The sequence below is a fragment of the Scyliorhinus torazame genome, chromosome 9, assembly GCF_047496885.1.
Source record: "Scyliorhinus torazame isolate Kashiwa2021f chromosome 9, sScyTor2.1, whole genome shotgun sequence".
NCBI lineage: Eukaryota > Metazoa > Chordata > Chondrichthyes > Carcharhiniformes > Scyliorhinidae > Scyliorhinus > Scyliorhinus torazame.
The window spans coordinates 265,440,727-265,452,368 of record NC_092715.1 but is presented as its reverse complement, the minus strand read 5'-3'; the positions used below and the strand labels follow the sequence as shown (position 1 = coordinate 265,452,368).

At 45.9% G+C, this 11,642-nt stretch overlaps 1 protein-coding gene across 1 annotated transcript in view; it reads left to right on the top strand.

Annotated features, from left to right (window-relative positions):
* Positions 1-5,921: 5,921 nt before the first annotated feature.
* The window catches only part of fam189a2 (family with sequence similarity 189 member A2), a 114,379-nt gene continuing 108,658 nt past the window's right edge, over positions 5,922-11,642 (top strand). The window contains 1 exon segment of the mRNA XM_072517400.1: positions 5,922-6,487. Within this exon segment, the coding sequence (XP_072373501.1) occupies positions 6,179-6,487 (309 nt within the window). The 5' untranslated portion in view covers positions 5,922-6,178.

The following is an 11,642-nucleotide window of genomic DNA, read 5'->3' as shown; positions in this document are numbered from 1 at the left end:
CATTCCATTTGGATTTCTTTTATTAAGAAAAAAAGCGTGTCCCCGTTTTGAAAACCCACGTTTTGGGAAAGTAGAGTGGATGAGAAGGAAATAGATTGAGGGTAAGGGGAGCTCTGGACTCCGCATGCACCATTGCAAGGAGGATGGAGAGTTAAGGTGAGGTGGGTGACAGTGGAGTGAAGGGCTGGAAACCGGTTTATGAGGTGCTTGACTAACGCAGTGGTGGGAGGGAATATAGTACTGGAAAGGATTAGGTGCCTGTGGGGATGGAGGTGAATCATAAACAATGGAAGGAGGTGTGAAGAATGTAGGAGTTTCAGATATATTGTATTATATATATTTGGTGCAGTAAGGGTTAAAAACCTGCGTTAGTGTGTGTGACTGCTGCAATCATGTTTTTAAAAATCCTGGTGTGAAAGACAGCCAGGCTTTTTGGAGACAGAGGTGCAATTAAAGCGTTGTAAAAGTTTGGGCTAATTTACTTTTATTTGGATTAAGAGGGTTCCCTGGGGAGTAGAGTCATTATGTTCAGCTTAGTACGGTGACGTACTTAATGGGAGGAGCCAGGTGTTGTGGCAGTCAGGTGTTGAGGTCTTCAGGGTTAGTTTCTGGCTGGAAGGTGAGCTGAGGAAGTTCTGAAGAAATACAGCCAGAGATTCTGCATTTTTCTGTCAAGGTGCCAGAGCTATTTCTTTCAATCAGTCTCAAAAGATCTCTCTTTCTCAAAGGGGAATGTCCAAGACATCTCTTTACATCAAGTAGTTCACTTCTGGCTTCGGGTGACCTGACTGTGTGAGTTTGCACATTCTCTATGCGTATGCATGGGTTTCCTCCGGGAGCTCCGGTTTCATCCCACAGTCTAAAGATGTGCGGGTTAGGTGGATTGGCTATGCTAAATTACCCCTTAGTGTCGAAAAGGTTAGGTGGGGTTACTGGGATAGGGTGGAGGCCTGGGCTTGAGTAGGGTGCTCTTTTCAAGGGCCGGTGCAGACGCGCTGGGCCAAATGGCCTCCTTCTGCACTGTAAATTCTATGATTCTATAAGTATTCCTGAGTCTGCTACCTGTATTTAAAAGTGGATTGGGACCTGAGATGGGTTTTTTGTTTGAGTGGGAATAAAGATAGCAGTTAAGGGTTATCGTGTCACTGTATCGATTAGCATTATGTAGGGGGAAATTGTAAGCTATTTTCTTGCGTGAAGTTAAAGATATTTTAATGCTGTGTTAGTAATAAAGTTTGTTTAACATACCATATCCCTATTTTGTGTGAATCAAAGTATCCTTTCCTCACAGTCTTACAAAATTAAAATAAAATATTGGAGTTTCTGTCCAGTACCCTAGCCACTGTTGGGGTGAGGTCCAGGATCGTAATAGATGGGATGTCAGGGGAGTCATTGAGGGCCACATTCTCCACCTCAATTGCTCCTGAAAATATGGCCATCTGAATGTTTTCTCTGCCCTGCCGTGACACCTGAACGTTAAGATCAAAAATTATGTGGGACACAGAAAGAAACAAATAGATTTGGATATTGCTGACGAGAGAGACATGTTGCAGAAGCTTTTCATCTTGTACTCATCAGGACAAACTCAAGAATGCCAAATTTCATTTGATCACAACATTTAATTAATAAATCGAACTGGGATAAGGAGAGAAACAACCAGGAGAAACAGTGACACAGCATCAGGGAGACGACCGATAAAACTGATGTCAAAGGAGTCATTATTGTAAGGAGTCTATATTTTGATTTCAAATTCGACACAGTTTCTATTGGGTGGCTGTCTGCAGGTAAACAAAATGTCCTTATTTGGTCTTTAGTGGTGTAAATACAAGATGGTGGCTTCCTGCAGGTGGTTGGGTCAGAATAGTTGGAGCTCTGGCTATATTGTAAGTGTCCCATGCTCGACCAGTTTGGTAACATTGGGGATTCAGAATGGAAAGATGTTGTATGTCCCAGCAGTAAGAGGGTTAAGTACTCGCTAAAATGTTACACACACGGCAGGAGAAAGGAGATGAGATTTAGACTTGAATTTCGGAGTACACCTGTTGAGAATGGTTTGATAGGGATTTCCCCAGTTTTAGGTTTATTGCTCCTACGGTCTTTTAAATGAAATGTTAGAGTGAGGCCACTTCTAAACCCCTCAGGGGGACATAAAAGATCCCATGACCACTATTTCAATGAAGAGCAGGGGAGTCCTCACCGGTGTCCTGGGTCCAATATTTACCCTTCAATCAACATCTCAGACAGAATATCCCATTGCTGTTTGAGGGAGCTTGCTGTGCCCAAATTGGCTGCTGCGTTTCCTATATGATGACACTGACAAAACTTTGCAAGTATTTCATTGGCTAAAACACTTTGGGATGTCTTGTGGTCATGAAAGGTACTACATGAATGCAAGTTCTTTCCCCTTCTGAATTGTAAATTATGTTCCAGTTCTATAATTGTAGACATAACCCAATATTATAATATCGGGTTTGGACCTTGCGGTTCTTAAAATCTGAACTAATAACAGAAAATGCAAAAAAAATATACAGTTCAGGCAACATCTGGAAGAAGATGTTTGGTTTTGACTCTTCATCGGAATTAGTCAAATCTATTACTCCCTAGCTCAAATCGTGCAATTCACGTCCAGCCTTAACAACCACGTGATTTGGAGCACCACAAATCGGATTGTGTTTGAAGGATGCTACCCCAGGGGGTCAGACAAATCACATTCATGGGGAGCAGTGGCATGGTGGTATTGTCACTGGACTAGTAATCCAGAGAGCCAGGGTAATACTCTGGAGGACCCAGGTTCGAATCCCACCAGGGCAGATGGGAGAAATTTGAATTCAATAAAAATCTGGGATTAAAGGTCTAAGGATGACCAGGAAACCGTTGTTGCTCGTTGTACAAACCCATCTGGTTCACTGATGCTCTTTAGGGCAGGAAATCTGCTGCCATTACCTGGTCTGGCCTACACGTGACCCCCAGGCCCACAGCAATGTGGTTGATTCTTAAAAATGCCCTCTGAAACACACAGTTCAAGGGTAATTAGGGTGGGCAATAAATGCTGGCTCAGCCAGCGATATCCACATGCCCTGGACATTTTGTTTAAAAATTCCATTATTGAGCCAAATAATGGTCAGTCTAAAATTTGTCTGCAAATAAGGGGAACCTCAGGCGAGGGGATAAACACATGTTTCACCTCGAATATCTCAAGGTTGCTGTCTGAGTTTTACTGCTCTTTACTTTGCAAAAGCAGCATCTTGAATTTCGGCATTAAGTTTCTATATTTGTGCAGTGGACAGGAATGAATTTCGCCAACAGAAAGCTGCCTTCTCGTGAGAAGCGTATGTACCCTTTGAATAACGTGATGCATTAATTACTGGCAACCAAACTCTCCGGCACTGAAAAATTAATCATTACAAATGTGGAGTCGAGGGCAGCACGGTGGCGCAGTGGGTTAGCACTGCTGCCTCACGGCGCCGAGATCCCAGTTTCGATCCCGGCTCTGGGTCACTGTCCGCGTGGAGTTTGCCCATTCTCCCCGTGTTTGCGTGGGTTTCGCCCCCACAACCCAAAAATGTGCAAGCTCGGTGGATTGGCCCCTTAATTGGAAAAAAAATGAATTGGGTACTCTAAATTTAAAAAACAAAACAAATGTGGAGTCTCATTCCTTCAGGTTTTAATTGTTATTGGAAGACAATGAATTAAAATGGTCGAGAAACATTTTGACTTTATCCCCGTCCTTTTCTCTCTCTCTTAATCCAATTTTTCTTTCCCTCCCTTTGGGTGGGATTTTCCAGATCCCCCTAGGGGCGGGTCTTTCCAGTCCCGACAAAGCCAATGGACGTTAAAACGTCTGGCCACATTTTCCGGCCCTACCACAACGGGGCTGTAAAATGCCGCCCTCTATTTCTCTTTCTGCAACTGACCTGGCGTTGAATTCACCCACTCTGATGTACACTCCCTTCCTCGGACCCAGCACTCGTTATTTCCCAATCCTTCAATCTTTTGGTTAAAGACAGTCACGGTTGCATGTTCTCTTCACTCAGCTCCCAATGCTGGGTAGATCAATATCAGATTGCACCTCCAATAATTGGCCAAGCTAAACATTTAATAAGTTAAAAGTGCAAGGGGAAAGGCTAAATACTGGCAGGCGACTTTAGGTACCCTTCTGGAGTAAAATCTGGGCCATTACAACTTTACTCAAAGTGGAACTCGCTGCCACAGGGAGTGGCTGAGGTGAATAATATAGAAAAGGTGCATTTAAGGAAAAGATAGATAAACATATCGGGGAAAAGGAATGAAAGATATAGCAATAGCTTTCGATGACATAAGGTGGTAGGAGGTTCATGTGGACTATTTGGTCCTATTGCTGTGCTGAGAAACTATGTAATTAATCTTCACTTTAGCACTTTAACGGCTTCTACAGTTCTGCTTTGTTTTGTTACCTAGAATGGTTCCATGATGTGTTTATCTTCTGGTTAAATGCAAAGCAGCATGAAAATCTCCAGCATTAATTGCTAAAATTAGTCCTATAACATGGACCGTAACATCACTTATTCCCTCCCTACCTCAGTTCATTTGCTGCTAACTTCCTCCGTTGTCTTCACCTCTCATCTTGATGATTCCAATGCTGAGCTCACATCGGCGTTTGCAGCACAGGAGGCCATTCGGCCCATCAAGTCCACACCGGTCAACAAACACATCACCCACCTTGTATACATTTCAGCTCCTGCAGGATTCTGCTGTTTGTACCCAAACTTGCACCACGCCCCATTCGCCCATCTCCTTGTTTCTCACGGATCTCTATTGCCTCCCAGTCCGGCAACAACCTTGATTTTGAAATTCTCATCCCCCTCTTCAAATCTCTCCATGGCCTTGACCCCCTGTAACTGGGGAGGGGGGGGGTGCGAAGGAGATAGATCCTGATCTTGGGATCTTTGCACTCCCCCAATTCTGGGGTGCAATCTAATGGCCACGTGTGCCTGAAAAGCAGCTCGCCACGGCGCAGCGCGGCCAATAGAAGCTGGGAGACCCTGCTCCCGAGATCTTTCCAGCTCGCAACACCTCGCGAGATCCAATGCAATCTCTCCAGACGTTGCGATGTAAATCACACCCATTGTGGACGGGATCACCTTTTGGCAAATCTGCATATTAGAGCGAGACAGCTAGTCTCACTTCAATGAGCAGATTCCTGAAGTACCTGTGCCGTGGGATCTATCTCCTTCACCTCCGAGACCTTGGGTGAGCGCTGTTCAGACAAACAGGGACCAGATGGAATGACATTCCTTTGTTAAACGTTAACTAATATGGAACCTTACTGCTCCCAAGAATAAGGTTTTAAGCATTCTTTGTATTATGTTAAAGATGTTAGGCAACACTTATTGCACAAACCTCTCCCTCAACCAGGAATATAGCTGGGATCAAATACCTTTTTTGAGCTCCGTTTCTGAGACCCCTGATACAAAGATATTTCCTGTCCATACATGTTTGATATTTTCCACACACATGTTGTATCCCCACCCCCCCCCCCCCCCCCTTCCCTCCCTCCTCCATCTCTGGCTGTCATCCCAGAGTCTAGGTTTAAACATTCAGGGTTAATGACTGATGCTGTTAATATCCCCTGGAGCCCTGAAAAACATTAAAGTTTTGAAAAAAGTTGATCTAGGTCGAATTTTTCTTTAAAAAGAAAAACTTTTTTTTATTAACAAAAATCCAGAAGTAGCTTTGTCGGGGGTCTTTTTTAAAAAAACAACCCAATGCTCTCAGCTGCTTTGTGGAGGGTCAAAGACTTGCTCTGAAAGTTGACTGGTTTGTCTTGGTGCCAACTCTGGTAACACAATCCCAAAGTGGCCGGGAGTTATTTTAAAACTATTCCACTTTGGAAAACAAGGGGTGGGTTAAAGAAAAAAAAAGTTGGGAAAGTGGGACGTGCTGCAACTTGGGAGAGAGTGATCCATTTCCTAAGAGGCAGCTCCTTGCAAAAATGGCCTTTTGAGTGAATTGTATTTGTTTTGGAGGGGAGGAGGAGGGGGAAGAGAGCAAGAGATTCGCCCAAAGTCACAGCAAAAAACAACAGGGAGGGAGGGAAACGTTTCCCTCTTTCCCCTTGTTGGGGGTGCTGATCCATGAGAACAGAACCCAGCCCTGTGTGTGTGTGTGTGTCTGCCTCTCTCTCTTGCCCTCGCTGCCGATGTCACTGCCAGTGGTGCTACCCACCTCCTGCTGCCCGGTGCAGGCTCCCTCGGCGGGCGGGGAGACGGCGCTCCGCGGCCGGCCTCGCTGTGTGTCCTGGCCCGGGGCTCTGCACCCGGGCAGCGGCTGCAGCGCCAGCCCGGCTCGCCAACCGCTCGCCTGCCCGCTCTACGGCCGCTCCCTCTTCGCCCTGGGACTGCTCCAGATCGCGCTGGGCTTCTCCATCGTGTCTCTCAGCTTCGGGGCTCTGTCCCTCACCGAGTCCCCCAACGTCAGGAATTCCTGCCCCTTCTGGGCCGGCTCCTCGGTGAGTTCAGCAACTAACTTATTTTTTAAATAGACTTTTAAAAAAAGTTTGACACCGAATTAACTCTTTGCTGTACCTCCCCAAAAAACTTTTAAAAAAGTTTGACACCGAATTAACTCTTTGCTATACCTCCCCCAAAAAACTTTTAAAAAAGTTTGACACCGAATTAACTCTTTGCTGTACCTCCCCCAAAAAACTTTTTAAAAAGTTTGACACCGAATTAACTCTTTGCTGTACCTCCCCCAAAAAACTTTTTAAAAGTTTGACCCCAAATTAACGCTTTGCAGTGCCCCCCCCCCCAAAAAAAAACTTTTAGAAGAAATCGCTTATTGTCACAAGTAGGCTTCAAATGAAGTTACTGTGAAAAGCCCCTAGTCGCCACATTCCGGCACCTGTTCGGGGAGGCTGGTACGGGAATTGAACCATGCTGCTGGCCTGCCTTGGTCTGCTTTCAAAGCCAGCGATTTAGCCCTGTGCTAAACCAGCCCCTATTTTAAAAAAGTTTGACACCTAATTAACTCTGCTATACCCCCCAAAAGAAACATTTTAAAAAAGTTTGACACCAAATTAATTATTTGCTGCACCCCCCAAAAAAGTATTTTAAAAGTTTGAAACCTAATTAACTCTTTGCTGTACCACCCCAAAATAAACTTTTTAAAATGTTTGACACCAAATTAATTCTTTGATGTACCCCTCCCCAAAATAAACTTTTCAAAAAGTTTGACACTTAATTAACTCTTTGCTGTATCCCTCAAAAAAACTGATTAAAACGTTTGACAGCGAATTAACTCTTTGCTGTACCCCAAAAAAACTTTTTTTAAAGTTTGGCACTGACTTAAGTCTTTGATGTACCCCCTCCCGCCCCACTGCTGTTCCCAATTTTTGGATTTTGTCCTGGAGCCTGTTGCATTTTCTAATCTGATTGCCTCTGGTCCAGTTCAAGGACAGACGGACTTGCATTCATCTAGCGCCTGCCACCACCTCCGGCCGTTCCCAAAGCGCTTGACAGCCAATTAAGTCCTTTTGAAGTGTAGTCAACTGTTGTAATGTAATGTAAGAAACACCCGCAGCCAATTTGTGCCCAGGACAGCCCCATGCTTCTGATCTACGGGCATCCGGGGCAGTGAAGGCGGAGGACCCCCTCGTGAACCTGCACCTGGGCCTAGTGAAACTTGCCATTAACAGGTCCTGGCAGCGGGCGACCAAGGGGGTTGTCCAACCAGACTGTCTGCCCCTCTTCCGCGGCTTCATTCGTGGCCGTATGTCCCTGGAGAGGGAGCCTGAGGTGTCCACGGGCACACTCGAGGCCTTCCATGCTCTAAGGGAACCACAGGGGTTGGTCTGCTTTATCGACTCTTGTTTTCACATTTTGATTTGATGCTTTTCAGTTTTATTTTTGGGCTATGCACCTACTAGGAGTGGCCCCTTTTGATTTGTCCTTCAGTTAATTTCTGTTCTATTCAGTTGATAAACTCTGAAATACCAATTTGCGCACAGGAAGATCCCACAAGCAGCAGTGTGATCATGACCAGATAATCTGTTTATTTTGTGATTTTAAAAAAATATAAATTTAGAGTACCCAATTCGTTTTTTCCCAATTAAGGGGCAATTTAGCATGACCAATCCACCTACTCTGCACATCTTTGGGTTGTGGGGGTGAGACCCACGCAGACACGGGGAGAATGTGCAATCTCCACATGGACAGTGACCCGGGGCCGGGATTGAACCCGGGTCCTTGGCTCCTTGAGGCAGCAGCGTTAACCACTGCGCCACCGCGACGTCCCCTTTTTTGTGATCTTTTCATAACATCGTGCAGCCAGGCCTGTTATACATTCTGTGCAACAATTTGGTCCTAACCTCTTGCCCCTTTGCTATGCAGCTCACTTTCCCTCTCATTGACTCAGTATGCTCTAAATTAGAATCTTACAGCACTGATGGAGGCCGTTCAGCCCATCATGACACATGCTGGTCCTTTGAAAGCACAATCTAATTGGTCCCACTGCCTCTGCTTCCTAATCGCTCTGCAAATTGCAATGTTATTTATTCCATTCTGCCTCGTATTCTGTCACCTTTGAACAATATCTGCGCAGACAGTATCCTCACGTAGCATTTACATTTACAGGTGCCAGTTACATTTGCGCAGTTTTAGTTTGCCTCGAGATGTGTGTTTCTGAGCTTCTTGGCCAACATTGTAGCGGACGTGCTTCAGATATTCAGCTGCAAAATGCAATTTCCATTTTAATTTGCGATTGATATCTTTTTTAATGGACGAGATTGTGAACTCGGAAATCTGAGTTGAGAGTTGTTGGATGGTATCATGATGTTGCTGTGCCTGCGAGGCCCATGTTGCTTTGTCGTGGAGGATGCCTGAGATATTCCCAATCGGTTTCAAAGAATGACAGGAACTTGTGTGGGACGATAACAGAATTTCTGGAAATGTATGGCACATTGCTCAGCATCTAAAAGAATGAGCCATGTCTCACTGAGTCAGAGGCTTGCATGTTTGAGCCTCACCCTGGAGACTTGAACACAAAAACCCAGGCTGACACTCGCGGCGCAGCGCTGTGGGAGTGCTGCACTGCCGGAGCTGCTGCCCAGGCTTTCCAGCTGGGTACAGAAGATCCCATATGGAGGAGAATCGAAGAGCTCTCCGCAGTGCTCTGACCAATATTTATCCCGTCAACCAACAGCATTTAATGAAATGAAAATCGCTTATTGTCACAAGTAGACTTCAAATGAAGTTACTGTGAAAAGCCCCTAGTCGCCACATTCCGGCGCCTGTTCGGGGAGGCTGTTACGGGAATCGAACCGTGCTGCTGGCCTGCCTTGGTCTGCTTTCAAAGCCAGCGATTTAGCCCTGTGCTAAACAGCCCCTAATGCATTGCTGTTTGTAGGAGATTGTACCGAAGCGGCTGTAAAACACCTGAGAATGTCCTGAGATTGAGAAAGGCGCTATATAAATGCAAGTTCTTTTGTCTCTTGTTGACCCCAAAGTGCTTCACAACCAGTGAAACACATTTTAAAGTGCAATGTAGGAACACAACGGGCAATTCACACACAAACAATCTTTGACAGGGCTGGATGATTTATTTGAATGTTGTTGGTTGAGGGATAAACATTGGGCTTAGGAGAACGAGGGTGACCTCTCCCCATTCCTCTTTGAAAGGGCGGTGTGCAATCTTTTACGCCCACTTGAGAGGGCAGACAGGGTGTTGGTTTAATGTCTCATTCGAACGAGGGTGTCTTCAACTTGGTCGAGTGGTGCACGGGGTGCACCTTGACCTGTGTGTGCAAGTTCCTGGAGTGAGTCCTGAATCTGCAACGCTCTGACTCCGAGGCAAGAGAGTTAAGCTCTGAGTCACGGGTGTCAGACAGTGAACTGAGTACAGTGGACCTGGAAATGCAAGGTAGGTGATTACCCCCTTATAGGCCTGAGCAATTAAAGATTAGTTGGGAGGACAACTGGTGGAGGTGGCATGTCAACATTGCTACATACCAGCAACAAGAGGACTTACTGGTTGGTTTAATACTTTGGAAGTTGGTTTAAAACAAACTGGGAATAGGTGAAACCATCTACAGCGGTTATCTCAGACTGTGAGAAGACACTAGAAAAGAGAGAAGAGAAATTGTTCCAGAAATAAATGGATTAAGGTCAAAATCCTGGAACTCCCTCCCTAACAGCACTGTGGGTGTACCTACACCACGTGGACTGCAGCGGTTCAAGAAGGCAGCTCACCACCACCTTCACAAGGGCAATTAGGGCTGGACAATAAATGCTAGCCGAGACGGCGATGCCCGCAACCCAAGATTGAATTTTAAACAAGAAGTGTATTGTGAAACAAAGTGGAATAAAATGGGGAGGTGAGTAAGGTCAGAAAGTCACAGAATGGTCAGCACGGCGGCGCAGTGGGTTAGCACTGCTGCCTCACAGCGCCGAGGTCCCAGGTTCGATCCCGGCTCTGGGTCACTGTCCGTGTGGAGTTTGCACATTCTCCCCGTGCTTGCGTGGGTTTCGCCCCCACAACCCAAAAGATGTGCAGGGTAGGTGGATTGGCCACGCTAAAGTGCCCCTTAATTGGAAGAAAAAAAATTAATTGGACACTCTAAATTTATTTTAAAAAAGAAACTCACAGAACTGTGGAGTGGCGATGAGGATGAATCAGGAACTCTACTGGAAATTTGAATTGGTGAAGATATTGAGAAGGATAGCTGCTGACCTGTTGGGGTTAGTTGGAACAGCATAACTGTGGAGCTAGTGTCGTAGGATTACATAGAATCCCTACACTGCAGAAGGAGGCCATTCAACCCAATGGGTCTGCATTGACCCTCTGGAAGAACACACCTAGCCCCACTCCCCCGCCTTATCCCCGTAACCCCACCTAACCTGCACATCTTTGGACACTCAGGGGCGATTCTAGCATTGCCAATCCAGGATTATATGGCATAAAAACAGGCCATTTGGCCCAACCAGTCCATGCCAGCATTTTTGCTCCACTTGAACCTCCTCCCATCTTTTCTCATCTAAATCCGTCTTTGTACCTCTCTATTCCCTTCTCCCTCAAATGCTTCCCTAACTTCCCTTTAAATGCATCTACACTGTTTCCTTCCACCAGCCCACATTCTCACCACTCTCTGGGCGGCACGGTGGTTAGCACTGCTGCATCACAGCGCCAGGGACCTGGGTTCGATTCCGGCCTTGGGTGACCATCTGTGTGGAGTTTGCACGTTCTCCCCGTGGGTTTCCTCCGGGTGCTCCGGTTTCCTCCCACAGTCCAAAGATGTGCAGGTTAGGTGGATTGGCCACGCTAAATTGCCCTTTAGTGTCCAAAGATTAGGTGGGGTTACTGGGTTACAGGGATAGGGTGGAGGTGTCGGCTTAAGTAGGGTGCTCTTTTAAGGGCCAGTCTAGACTTAATGGGCCGAATGGCCTCCTTCTTCACTGTAAATTCTATGATTCTCAGAAATTTCTCCTCCCCTCCCGATTGGATTTTTCAGCGGCTATCTTATAACGACGACCTGTAGCTTTGCAATTCCCCACAAGAGAAAACATTTTCTCTGCGTCCACTCTTCAGAACTTTATAAACCCCTATAGGGTAACCCCTCAGCCCTCGTTTTCAAGAGGAAAGAGACTCAGCCTGTCAATTAGTTCCTGATA